Here is a 13244-nt window from a genome sequence, read left to right as displayed (position 1 = left end):
AGAGAGAGAGAGAGAGAGAGAGAGAGAGAGAGAGAGAGAGAGAGAGAGAGAGAGAGAGAGAGAGAGAGAGAGAGAGAGAGAGAGAGAGAGAGAGAGAGAGCGAGCAAGATGCATAAATTAAGAGCTTTGGTGATCCAGTTGTGTTGAAGTTCTGAGTTTTCCTGAGCCATCTCAGTGTCTCCTCCTTCGAGATGTAAATAATGAGGTCTGAAGTGATTTTTGTTAAATTCTATATTTTATCGCTTTTGTAGACATTTCTTTGTGGGAAGAAAAATAAAAGAAATGTTATGGATGCATTTCTGTCTTGTTCTTTTTCCATTCACACACACAAACAAACAAAGACAAACTAGCATTTTAAGGGTTACAATGCTGACATCTTCAATGAGAACTGCACTATAAGTGAAGGACTAATAACAGTATCTAAACGTCTGTGCTATCAATTATAATAATTGTAATAATTTGAGTCTGAGCCGTGCGAATTCCAACTACCATGAGACCAGATTTAGTTATTCTTGTATTTTATTTCCGAATGTAAGCCATAAACCATGCGTCAGCCGAGTTATGTCAATGCTTATTTTCCAAAGATGAGAAGCATTGTTTTTTCATGTAACCACTTTGAACATAAGCAGCATAACAATACATTTTTGCATTCAACATTGCTAAAAAATGAAAATATGATTTCACACATACACAAGTGTTTGAAAACAGAAAAAAAAAAAGATTTCATGAATTTGATAGGGTCTGTTATGCTGAAAAACAAATCCCAGATTGAAGGTTTAATGTGCAATGTCTCTGATAAATAAATCGTCTTTTTTTGAATGAAGTTTTGTTTTAATTTCCAAAAGAATAACATGCTTGAGTCCAGCCAGAGCAATTTGGTCAGTGTCTCTAAAGACGGTTTCCTGTTGAGTCACAAGCTTGATGTAGTCATTGCATGCTAGGAATATGGGACCAAATACTCAACTTTTGACTACTTTAATACACTATAAGTGAATTTGTCCAAATACTTATGACACCATCAAATGGGGCGACTAGTTCAATAAAGTGCTTTAATTTCTAAAAATACCCTCAAATTAAAGTTTACATACTGTACTGTCACCTCATATGAAACATTTGATCTCAAATCCAAAATGCTAGAGTATAGGGCCAAATTTCGCTTCACTGTCCAAATAAATACGGAGGGGAGTGTATGAACATAACATTAATTCACCTTGGCCTCCCTCCACTATGCACTCCATAGGTGGAACGAATGGAAGACTACGGCATCTGGCTTGCTGCTGAGACTAGTGCAATGTTAACCGTTATTACAACCAAAGCCCTACCAGCCATCTAACGCAAGAGGTAGTCCACATAAAGTTATACAATGTACACTATCCATTCAAAGCCCCAAGTGAGTACTTTCATTCCTGGTAGAAGTTGCCCTTAAGCACACCTCTGGATCAGCTTAGCCTTCCCAAATCCTATCCATAACCATTTAGGGAGAAAAAACAAAACCGACTTAGATCAGTGTCTATGCTTTAATGGCAACTTCATCCCACCCAACCAGAGGTTAAGATGGCGTACATCTGCTTTCAAGTAAGCGGTTACACTCTGGTCATGTTCACTCCTCTTTCCTCTTCAGAAGATATGTGTTCTGTTGTCCTACAGCTGTCCGTGCTCCTCTTCAAATCTGACAACACAAACATCAATCAGCTACATGGTAGTCGACACAGTCATTACCACTAAAAATATAATTTGATCAGACCTGAGAGGTGGTCCATGGATTTTTCAATAATAATATGTTTTGATTTTATGGGAATCTTGGAGAGGACACAAAAACAAAAACAAAAAAAACACCTTTGAAAATATCAAAACAAGTATGGCTGAATGTTTGCTGTGTGTGTTTGTCTGTTTGCTCACTTGTTTGTTTTGGAGTGAATTTCCGAGGCGAGGCTCCCTCTAGATGCTGGTATCATGTGTCTCGTGTCTACCCAGATTAATATCTAATCAAAGCTAATGTCTCCACAGCACTTTGCCAGCACAAAGCCCTGTTTAATATGTAATCAAAGAGAGCCCAGCACACCGCACAAAGCAAGTCCCTCCCCCTGCCTCCAATGCTTTGTTGTCATCAAAAGAAATGCTTCCCTTGGCTTAATTAGCTGGTTCTATCATCATTTGAAGTTCAGAGCTTCATCTCCAAGCCAACGAGACTCCCAGGTGAAGACATGAAGGTGACACACACACACACACACACACACGTGCACGCTACAGATCCACTCTCTGATTACACATGCCAAACTGACCACACATTCTCACACATTACAAGAACGCATACACACACACACTCTATCTCCTCTATAACCCCTTATGAAAGTGGTGGACTGAATAGTTACTTTCTCTCACCTGAGAGTCTGAGGTTCTTGCAGCAGGAGTTGCAGGTGTGTTTGAGGACAAAGCTCTGGATGGCAGTATCTCCCAGGTTAGCAGGACCAAACACCATGTCACCAGTCAAGCTACAGGTAGACCAGGGGCAGAAGAGAGCACTCAAAAATCTAAGTTTTTCAGACATCTTTAAACCTCAAAAGAATATATGTCAAGAAGATGATAAGTGTCAGTGTCACACACTGAACCTCCACCGTGTGAGGCGAGTACCATTTGTCGTCCGCTCGGATGACTGATGGGTCTGTAAGCTCCAACCCCACTCCTGTGAAAGATTAAGGAGAGAGAGAAGAGACTTCAATTCAATGTAGTAGTTTATAGGACAACCCTGTTAAGTGATGTGGGGGCAAAACAGTATAAATAATAAAGAGGAAAGCATGATGTTAACTAAATTAAAATCTATCCATAGTCAGATATACAGACAGCGCAACAGAATGGGTCGGTCGGACGGACGGACAGACAGAACAGGACAGAGAGACAGACCCTGTATGTCCAGCACCATTAGTTCTCTACAGGAGTATTGGTAGGTCCAGTGGGAGAAGGCCAGGAGCGTTTCCTCCATCCCACAGCAGGGGGCGATCTCCTCTCCTGTGTTATTGTTGTACTTCCTGAAGTCTCCCACCAGGTTCCTCTCTATGGTCAACCACTGGCCGTCTGAATGACAGTGAAGAAGAGACACATCCAGGAATCTAGGAGGGAGAAACACATTCAAATATGTAACACATAACACACACACACACACATAAGTTGATGCACATATGAACACGTACACACGTGTGCACACATTCAAACATACACAGACAGATTCAATCAGCTCACACAAGCACACACACACACACGTGTAATGTAGACAATTCCTAGCTGTTGAGTAAAAACCTGGGAGAATGTGGCACGTTTTCTGGTTTGACTTGATTGAACACATGCATGAGTTTCTGAGCAGCTCTCTGTTGCTGTATCTCCTGTAAGAACAAGAGAAGGCCATAATGATGCTATTAGTGGATGTAACACATGCCAAGTAAAACATTAGGGTAAAAATAAGAAGACAACGATGTGAACAGCTTTCTGTGGAAAGTGGATGTACATAATTGTAGTCAGGGGTTTTCCCTGACTATGTGACCTGAACAAGAAAGAATCTGAGCACCAGTTAAAGCCTATAACTATAAGATACTATAGGCTAACAATAACCAGGGCCCAGAGTTTAACCGGTCTCATGGTCAGAAAACACTCCTGGCCCCAACAACAATATATGATGTTACAGTATATAATGTATATGATGATGTTATATATGAATTGTATACCCGCAGACAGAGTTGGAGGGGGGTGTCGCTGTGGAAGACCCTCTGCCAGGTGCAGATCACCTTGGGCTGGAAGGCTTTGACCACGTACACGCAGCCCACCCTCAGGATGTCCCCCTCGGCCCAGGTACACAACACGCGCATGGTCCTACGCAGAGCCCCGTCTAGACAGCCCTCACTGGACAGCGGCTGCAGCACTGCAGACAGCCCCCGGGGCAACCAGGAGATTATGGAGGACTCCGCACCTGCAGTTTCCACCTCCTCCAGGGAGTAGACACTCACCACCTCTCCTGCTTACAGGGACCATGCAACCATGGGGGAGATGGGTATTAGGGAGGCAATGGCATGCTTTTGAATCCATACCTAACAGAAATTATTCTATAAATTGCTACATAACCAGCTAACAAATGTAAGAACACTTTGGAGGAAACAACCACACCCTAGGAGTAAAAAATAATAGAAACTTCAAAAACAGTGAACTATCCCTTTAACGTGACTAGCTGATGTCTTACCGATTATGGAGACAGGTGTGAAAGGTATGGTGTGAGCAAGCCTCATCAGGTTGTTCTTTTCCATGGCTAACACGGCCACAACACAACACAACACATTTACAACACAACATAATATAACACAACCAGATAAAAACACACATGGAATGAGGTAATATAAATTAGTCAAATAACTCAAGCATAGATTGGTAGCTTTTTAAAATTATTTTCTAAACACCAAATGTAGTAGGTAAGCCCATGGTACATCTCTTAATTTAGTTTAAGAAAAACTAACGGGTTGGTTAAGAGACGGCTGAATTATTGATAAATCAGGAAATCAGATCCACAATGGCCTATTAACTTGAAAAATGTTTGGTTCATTAAAGCCATTACCATGATGAGCCATGTTCAGTTTGGCATTGATATCTTAAAAAAATAACGAAACTATTAAGAATTCACTTTTTTGACAATGTAATGCAAATGCTTAAAATAATCATACAAAATCTACTTGTCATGAACTAAAAGTCAGATTCCCTCCAAATTTGTTCTATGGACTCATCACAAGTCCATAAAGAATTTGAAAAAATAACAGATGCATTCAAAGATGGCCACATTATACCAGTAGATGCATATTAGCACATACGCTAATATGCTAAAATATGCTAAACATACTTCAAAAATCTTCTTATCATGAACCATAGGACTGTAGGCCCATGGTACATGTCTTAACTTAGTTTGAGAAAAGCTAAGGGATTTGTCAAAAGATGGCTGAGTTATTGACAATAATCATCTGCAATCATCTTCTCCTCATGAACCACACATCAGATTCACTCCAGATTTTGTATTTAGACTTATTACGTCAGTCTTTAATGGTTCTGAGAATAATTAATTGCTGCATTCAAATATGGCGGCACTGTACCTATAGATGCACGTTAGTACATATGCTAATGCAACAAATATTTTTTAAATCTTGAACCATAAAGTCAGATTGACTCCAGATTTGGTATATAGACAGATTTGGTACAGTGAGGGAAAAAAGTATTTGATCCCCTGCTGATTTTGTAAGTTTGCCCACTGACAAAGAAATGATCAGTCTATAATTTTAATGGTAGGTTTATTTGAACAGTGAGAGACAGAATAACAAAAAAAAATCCAGGAAAACGCATGTCAAAAATTGTATAAATAGATTTGCATTTTAATGAGGGAAATAAGTATTTGACCTCCTCTCAATCAGAAAGATTTCTGGCACCCAGGTGTCTTTTATACAGGTAACGAGCTGAGATTAGGAGCACACTCTTAAAGGGAGTGCTCCTAAACTTAGTTTGTTACCTGTATAAAAGACACCTGTCCACAGAAGCAATCAATCAATCAGATTCCAAACTCTCCACCATGGTCAAGACTAAAGAGCTCTCCAAGGATGTCAGGGACAAGATTGTAGACCTACACAAGGCTGGAATGGGCTACAAGACCATCGCCAAGCAGCTTGGTGAGAAGGTGACAACAGTTGGTGCGATTATTCGCAAATGGAAGAAACACGAAATAACTGTCAATCTCCCTCGGCCTGGGGCTCCATGCAAGATCTCACCTCGTGGAGTTGCAATGATCATGAGAACGGTGAGGAATCAGCCCAGAACTACACGGGAGGATCTTGTCAATGATCTCAAGGCAGCTGGGACCATAGTCACCAAGAAAACAATTGGTAACACACTACGGACTGAAATCCTGCAGTGCCCGCAAGGTCCCCCTGCTCAAGAAAGCACATATACAGGCCCGTCTGAAGTTTGCCAATGAACATCTGAATGATTCAGAGGAGAACTGGGTAAAAGTGTTGTGGTCAGATGAGACCAAAATCGAGCTCTTTGGCATCAGCTCAACTCGCCGTGTTTGGAGGAGGAGGAATGCTGCCTATGACCCCAAGAACACCATCCCCACCGTCAAACATGGAGGTGGAAACATTATGCTTTGGAGGTGTTTTTCTGCTAAGGGGACAGGACAACTTCACCGCATCAAAGGGACGATGGATGGCGCCATGTACCGTCAAATCTTGGGTGAGATCCTCCTTCCCTCAGCCAGGGCATTGAAAATGGGTCGTGGATGGGTATTCCAGCATGACAATGACCCAAAACACACGGCCAAGGCAACAAAGGAGTGGCTCAAGAAGAAGCATATTAAGGTCCTGGAGTGGCCTAGCCAGTCTCCAGACCTTAATCCCATAGAACATCTGTGGAGGGAGCTGAAGGTTCGAGTTGCCAAACGTCAGGCTCGAAACCTTAATGACTCGGAGAAGATCTGCAAAGAGGAGTGGGACAAAATCCCTCCTGAGATGTGTGCAAACCTGGTGGCCAACTACAAGAAACGTCTGACCTCTGTGATTGCCAACAAGGGTTTTGCCACCAAGTACTAAGTCATGTTTTGCAGAGGGGTCTAATACTTATTTCCCTCATTAAAATGAAAATAAATTCATAACATTTTTGACATGCGTTTTTCTGGATTTATTTGTTGTTATTCTGTCTCTCACTGTTTAAATAAACCTACCACTAAAATTATAGACTGATCATGTCTTTGTCAGTGGGCAAACGTACAAAATCACCAGGGGATCAAATACTTTTTTCCCTCACTGTATATATGAATTAGCCTCTAATGAATTTGAGAATGATTAGCTGCTGCATTCATAGTCAGACACGCTACACCACTGAACCGATGGACATTGGGCCATGATACAGTTGAAGTCTGAAGTTCACATACACCTTAGCCAAATACATTTAAACAAATACATTTAAACTCAGTTTTTCACCATTTCACATTTAATCCTAGTAAAAATTCCCTGTCTTAGGTCAGTTAGGATCACCACTTTATTTGAAGAATGTGACATTTCAGAATAATAGTAGAGGGAATTATTTATTTCAACTTTTATTTCTTTCATCACATTCCCAGTGGGTCAGAAGTCTATACACTCAATTAGTATTTGGTAACATTGCCTTTAAATTGTTTAACTTGGGTCAAACGTTTCGGGTAGCCTTCCACAAGCTTCCCACAATAAGTTGGGTGAATTTTGGCCCATTCCTCCTGACAGAGCTGGTGTAACTGAGTCAGGTTTGTAGGCCTCCTTGCTCGCACACGCTTTTTCAGTTCTGCACACAAATGTTCTATAGGATTGAGGTCAGGGCTTTGTGATGGCCACTCCAATACCTTCACTTTGTCGTCCTTAAGCCATTTTGCCACAACTTTGGAAGTATTCTTGGGGTCATTGTCCATTTGGAAGACCCATTTGCGACCAAGCTTTAACTTCCTGACTAATGTCTTGAGATGTTGCATATCCACATAATTTTCGGTCCTCATGATGCCATCTATTTTGTGAAGTGCACCAGTCCCTCCTGCAGCAAAGCACCCCCACAGCATGATGCTGTCACCCCCGTGCTTCACGGTTGGGATGGTGTTCTTCGGCTTGCAAGCATCCTCCTTTTTCCTCCAAACATAACGATGGTCATTATGGACAAACATTTCTATTTTTGTTTCATCAGACCAGAGGACATTTCTCCAAAAAGTAAGATCTTTGTCCCCATGTGCAGTTGCAAACCGTAGTCTGGCTTTTTTATGGCGGTTTTGGAGCAGTGGCTTCTTCCTTGCTGAGCGGCCTTTCAGGTTATGTCGATATAGGACTCGTTTTACTGTGGATATAGGTACTTTTGTACCGGTTTCCTCCAACATCTTCACAAGGTCCTTTGCTGCTGTTCTGGGATTGATTTGCACTTTCCGCACCAAAGTAAGTTAATCTCTAGGAGACGAACACTTCCTGAGCGGTATGATGGCTGCGTGGTCCCATGGTGTTTATACCGGTGTACTATTGTTTGTACAGATGAACGAGGTACCTTCAGGCGTTTGGAAATTGCTGCCAAGGATGAACCAGACTTGTGGAGGTCTACAAATTTTTTTTTGAGGTCTTGGCTGATTTCTTTTGATTTTCCCATGATGTCAAGCAAAGAGGCACTGAGTTTGAAGGTAGGCCTTGAAATACATCCACAGGTACACCTCCAATTGACTCAAATGATGTCAATTAGCCCATCAGAAGCTTCTAAAGCCATGACATCATTTTCTGGAATTTTCCAAGCTGTTTAAAGGCACAGTCAACTTAGTGTATGTAAACGTCTGATCCACTGGAATTGTGACAGTGAATTATGAGTGAAATAATCTGTCTGTAAACAATTGTTGGAAAAATTACTTGTGTCATGCACAAAGTAGATGTCCTAACCGACTTGCCAAAACTATAGTTTGCTAACAAGAAATTTCTGGAGTGGTTGAAAAACTAGTTTTAATGACTCCAACCTAAGTGTATGTAAACTTCCAACTTCAACTGTATACAGTGGGGAAAAAAAGTATTTAGTCAGCCACCAATTGTGCAAGTTCTCCCACTTAAAAAGATGAGAGAGGCCTGTAATTTTCATCATAGGTACACGTCAACTATGACAGACAAATTGAGGAAAAAAAATCCAGAAAATCACATTGTAGGATTTTTAATGAATTTATTTGCAAATTATGGTGGAAAATAAGTATTTGGTCAATAACAAAAGTTTCTCAATACTTTGTTATATACCCTTTGTTGGCAATGACACAGGTCAAACGTTTTCTGTAAGTCTTCACTATTTTATCCAAATAAATGTCATGGATATCACAATGAATTGATCCAGAAGTTGAAGTCAACACTTAATTGGTTTCTGATGCAGCTGGAATCATTTAGTCACTTGTCAGTACACTTCTATAAAACACAATTATACATTTACATTTACATTTACGTCATTTAGCAGACGCTCTTATCCAGAGCGACTTACAAATAGGTGCATTCACCTTATAGCCAGTGGGATAACCACTTTACAATGTTTTTTTGTTTTTTTGGGGGGGGGGGGGCGGGGTGGGTTGGGGTAAGGGGGGGGTAGAAGGATTATTTTATCCTATCCCAGGTATTCCTTAAAGAGGTGGGGTTTCAAATGTCTCCGGAAGGTGGTGAGTGACTCCGCTGTCCTGGCGTCGTGAGGGAGCTTGTTCCACCATTGGGGTGCCAGAGCAGCGAACAGTTTTGACTGGGCTGAGCGGGAACTATGCTTCCGCAGAGGTAGGGGAGCCAGCAGGCCAGAGGTGGATGAACGCAATGCCCTCGTTTGGGTGTAGGGACTGATCAGAGCCTGAAGGTACGGAGGTGCTGTTCCCCTCACAGCTCCGTAGGCAAGCACCATGGTCTTGTAGCAGATGCGAGCTTCAACTGGAAGCCAGTGGAGTGAGCGGAGGAGCGGGGTGACGTGAGAGAACTTGGGAAGGTTGAACACCAGACGGGCTGCGGCATTCTGGATGAGTTGTAGGGGTTTAATGGCACAGGCAGGGAGCCCAGCCAACAGCGAGTTGCAGTAATCCAGACGGGAGATGACAAGTGCCTGGATTAGGACCTGTGCCGCTTCCTGTGTAAGGCAGGGTCGTACTCTCCGAATGTTGTAGAGCATGATCCTACAGGATCGGGTCACCGCCTTGATGTTAGCGGAGAACGACAGGGTGTTGTCCAGGGTCACGCCAAGGCTCTTCACACTCTGGGAGGAGGACACAACGGAGTTGTCAACCGTGATGGCGAGATCATGGAACAGGCAGTCCTTCCCCGGGAGGAAGAGCAGCTCCATCTTGCCAAGGTTCAGCTTGAGGTGGTGATCCGTCATCCATACTGATATGTCTGCCAGACATGCAGAGATGCGATTCGCCACCTGGTTATCAGAAGGGGGAAAGGAGAAGATTAGTTGTGTGTCGTCAGCGTAGCAATGATAGGAGAGGCCATGTGAGGATATGACAGAGCCAAGTGACTTGGTGTATAGCGAGAATAGGAGAGGGCCTAGAACTGAGCCCTGGGGGACACCAGTGGTGAGAGCACGTGGTGCAGAGACAGCTTCTCGCCACGCCACTTGGTAGGAGCGACCGGTCAGGTAGGACGCAATCCAAGAGTGAGCCGCGCCGGAGATGCCCAGCTCGGAGAGGGTGGAGAGGAGGATCGGATGGTTCACAGTATCAAAGGCAGCAGACAGGTCTAGAAGGACAAGAGCAGAGGAGAGAGAGTTAGCTTTAGCAGTGCGGAGAGCCTCCGTGACACAGAGAAGAGCAGTCTCAGTTGAATGACCAGTCTTGAAACCTGACTGGTTTGGATCAAGAAGGTCATTCTGAGAGAGATAGCAAGAGAGTTGGCTAAAGACGGCACACTCAATAGTTTTGGAGAGAAAAGAAAGAAGGGATACTGGTCTGTAGTTGTTGACATCAGAGGGATCGAGTGTTGTTTTTTTGAGAAGGGGTGCAACTCTCGCTCTCTTGAAGACGGAAGGGACATAGCCAGCGGTCAAGGATGAGTTGATCAGCGAGGTGAGGTAAGGGAGAAGGTCACCGGAGATGGTCTGGAGAAGAGAGGAGGGGATAGGGTCAAGCGGGCAGTTTGTTGGGCGGCCTGCCGTCACAAGTCGCAAGATTTTATCTGGAGAGAGAGGGGAGAAAGAAGTCAAAGCATAGGGTAGGGCAGTGTGGGCAGGACCAGCAGTGTCATTTGACTTAACAAACGAGGATCGGATGTCGTCAACCTTCTTTTCAAAATGGTTGACGAAGTCATCCACAGAGAGGGAGGGGGGGGGGGGGGGGGGAGGATTCAGCAGGGAGGAGAATGTGGCAAAGAGCTTCCTAGGGTTAGAGGCAGATGCTTGGAATTTAGAGTGGTAGAAAGTGGCCTTAGCAGCAGAAACAGATGAAGAAAATGTAGAGAGGAGGGAGTGAAAAGATGCCAGGTCCGCAGGGAGTCTAGTTTTCTTCCATTTCCGCTCAGCTGCCCGGAGCTCTGTTCTGTGAGCTCGCAATGAGTCATCAAGCCACGGAGCTGGAGGGGAGGACCGAGCCAGCCGGGAGGATAGGGGACATAGAGAGTCAAAGGATGCAGAAAGGGAGGAGAGGAGGGTTGAGGAGGCAGAATCAGGAGATTGGAGGGAGAAGGATTGAGCAGAGGGAAGAGATGATAGGATGGAAGAGGAGAGAGTAGCAGGAGAGAGAGAGCGAAGGTTGCGACGGCGCATTACCATCTGTGTAGGGGCAGAGTGAGTAGTGTTGGAGGAGAGCGAGAGAGAAAAGGATACAAAGTAGTGGTCGGAGACATGGAGGGGAGTTGCAGTGAGATTGGTAGAACAACAGCATCTAGTAAAGATGAGGTCAAGCGTATTGCCTGCCTTGTGAGTAGGGGGGGACGGTGAGAGGGTGAGGTCAAAAGAGGAGAGGAGTGGAAAGAAGGAGGCAGAGAGAAATGAGTCAAATGTAGACGTAGGGAGGTTGAAATCCCCCAGAACTGTGAGGGGTGAGCCATCCTCAGGAAAGGAACTTATCAAGGCGTCAAGCTCATTGATGAACTCTCCAAGGGAACCTGGAGGGCGATAGATGACAAGGATATTAAGCTTAAATGGGCTAGTGACTGTGACAGCATGGAATTCAAATGAGGAGATAGACAGATGGGTCAGGGGAAAAATTTAGAATGTCCACTTGGGAGAGATGAGGATTCCTGTGCCACCACCCCGCTGACCAGATGCTCTCGGGGTATGCGAGAACACATGGTCAGACGAGGAGAGAGCAGTAGGAGTATCAGTGTTTTCAGTGGTAATTCATGTTTCCGTCAGCGCCAAGAAGTCGAGGGACTGGAGGGTAGCATAGGCTGAGATGAACTCTGCCTTGTTGGCAGCAGAACGGCAGTTCCAGAGGCTGCCTGAGACCTGGAACTCCACATGGGTGGTGCGTGCAGGGACCACCAGGTTAGAGAGGCAGCAGCCACGCGGTGTGAGGCGTTTGTGTAGCCTGTGCGGAGAGGAGAGAACAGGGATAGGCAGAGGCATAGTTGACAGGCTGCAGCAGATGGCTACAATAATGCAGAGGAGATCGGAATGAAATGAACTAAACATCTGGGAAAGGAAAGAGCGGGGCCTCCCTCACCACAACTCCCAAATATAACTCTCCCAACTTCCACCTCAGAAACTATAATTGTTGTAAACTACAGACATTCAATGTTTTCTAGGAATATACTAACTTAGTTTATTCAGCTAGCTAACTAGGTGCAGTATTATTCCGTGAAAATCGTCCTGGCACCTAGTCATAAGACGCCACAGCCAGCTAGCATGCCGGACTCCAACAACACGGTTTAGCGCCAATACTCGGCCACAACAAACCACCAGTGTATCAACACGCAAGCAGATCGTTCGTGTCCGTGTCTAACATTGTGGGTTAGTCCCGACAGCTTGAGCGAGTCCGTCGTCAACTTATTCAGCCAGTTAGTTAGCTAGAATAGTTAGCAAACTAGCTAGCCATTGCTTTCAGACAAAGAAGAACCCCTCCTTTCACGGCACGAACACACAGAGAGAGCCAAACTAACATTAACTAGTCACCCATGTCCCAAATTCCTTGAACGACTCGGGCTATCAATATGTAAAAAACTAAACACAAATGTAGGTTATGACTTACTCCTAGCAGCTACTGTTAGCTAGCCAAGTGCAAAGCTAGCCACTGAATTGACTCAGCCAGTTCGCGTCTGTTCGCTCGGTCGTTCCAGCTATTGTTTACTAGTAGCTATCCAGGTAGCAACAAGTTAGCTAAATTTCAAGCACAGTAGCCACTTGCTACCTAACGTTAACATTATATACATATGTACAAGCTAGCAATAGCTATACCACAATGCAGTTGTGAGCATACTAGGTATTCTATATTAAACTACAACATCAGTCTAACTGAATATGGATATTGTGTTGGTTGAATATTGCAGGCAGGTTCCAGAATGTTCTTCAACTGTTGCACCTCTTCTTGTGTTGGGTAATGGCAGCTGGTTTAGCAGGCTTTGGCGCTGTGGCGATGTTGGCAGGGATGTTGGGTTTGGGGTGCTGTGACTCTGGCTCCTTGTAGACAACCGTCTGGTCCTTTCTGCACTTCACAACAAGGTGGAAAAGCCTCTCCCTGAAGTGGTGGGTTCTGGGCTTGTACACTTTCTTCAGCACCCACTGCTTCG

At 44.1% G+C, this 13244-nt stretch overlaps 1 protein-coding gene across 1 annotated transcript in view; it reads right to left on the bottom strand.

Annotated features, from left to right (window-relative positions):
• Positions 1-1583: 1583 nt before the first annotated feature.
• LOC311145022 (transient receptor potential cation channel subfamily M member 6-like) overlaps positions 1584-13244 on the bottom strand; it is a gene marked incomplete at both ends in the record, with an annotated part of 122403 nt that continues 110742 nt past the window's right edge. The window contains 7 exons of the mRNA XM_084181228.1: positions 1584-1669; positions 2383-2492; positions 2632-2683; positions 2902-3107; positions 3295-3377; positions 3717-4006; positions 4226-4291. Of these exons, the coding sequence (XP_084037354.1) occupies positions 1584-1669; positions 2383-2492; positions 2632-2683; positions 2902-3107; positions 3295-3377; positions 3717-4006; positions 4226-4291 (893 nt within the window). The remainder of the gene's footprint in view (positions 1670-2382; positions 2493-2631; positions 2684-2901; positions 3108-3294; positions 3378-3716; positions 4007-4225; positions 4292-13244) is intronic.

Source organism: Coregonus lavaretus, assembly GCF_964263955.1.
Source record: "Coregonus lavaretus genome assembly, chromosome: 17".
NCBI classification, from domain to species: domain Eukaryota; kingdom Metazoa; phylum Chordata; class Actinopteri; order Salmoniformes; family Salmonidae; genus Coregonus; species Coregonus lavaretus.
This window is presented reverse-complemented; position numbering and strand designations above follow the sequence as displayed.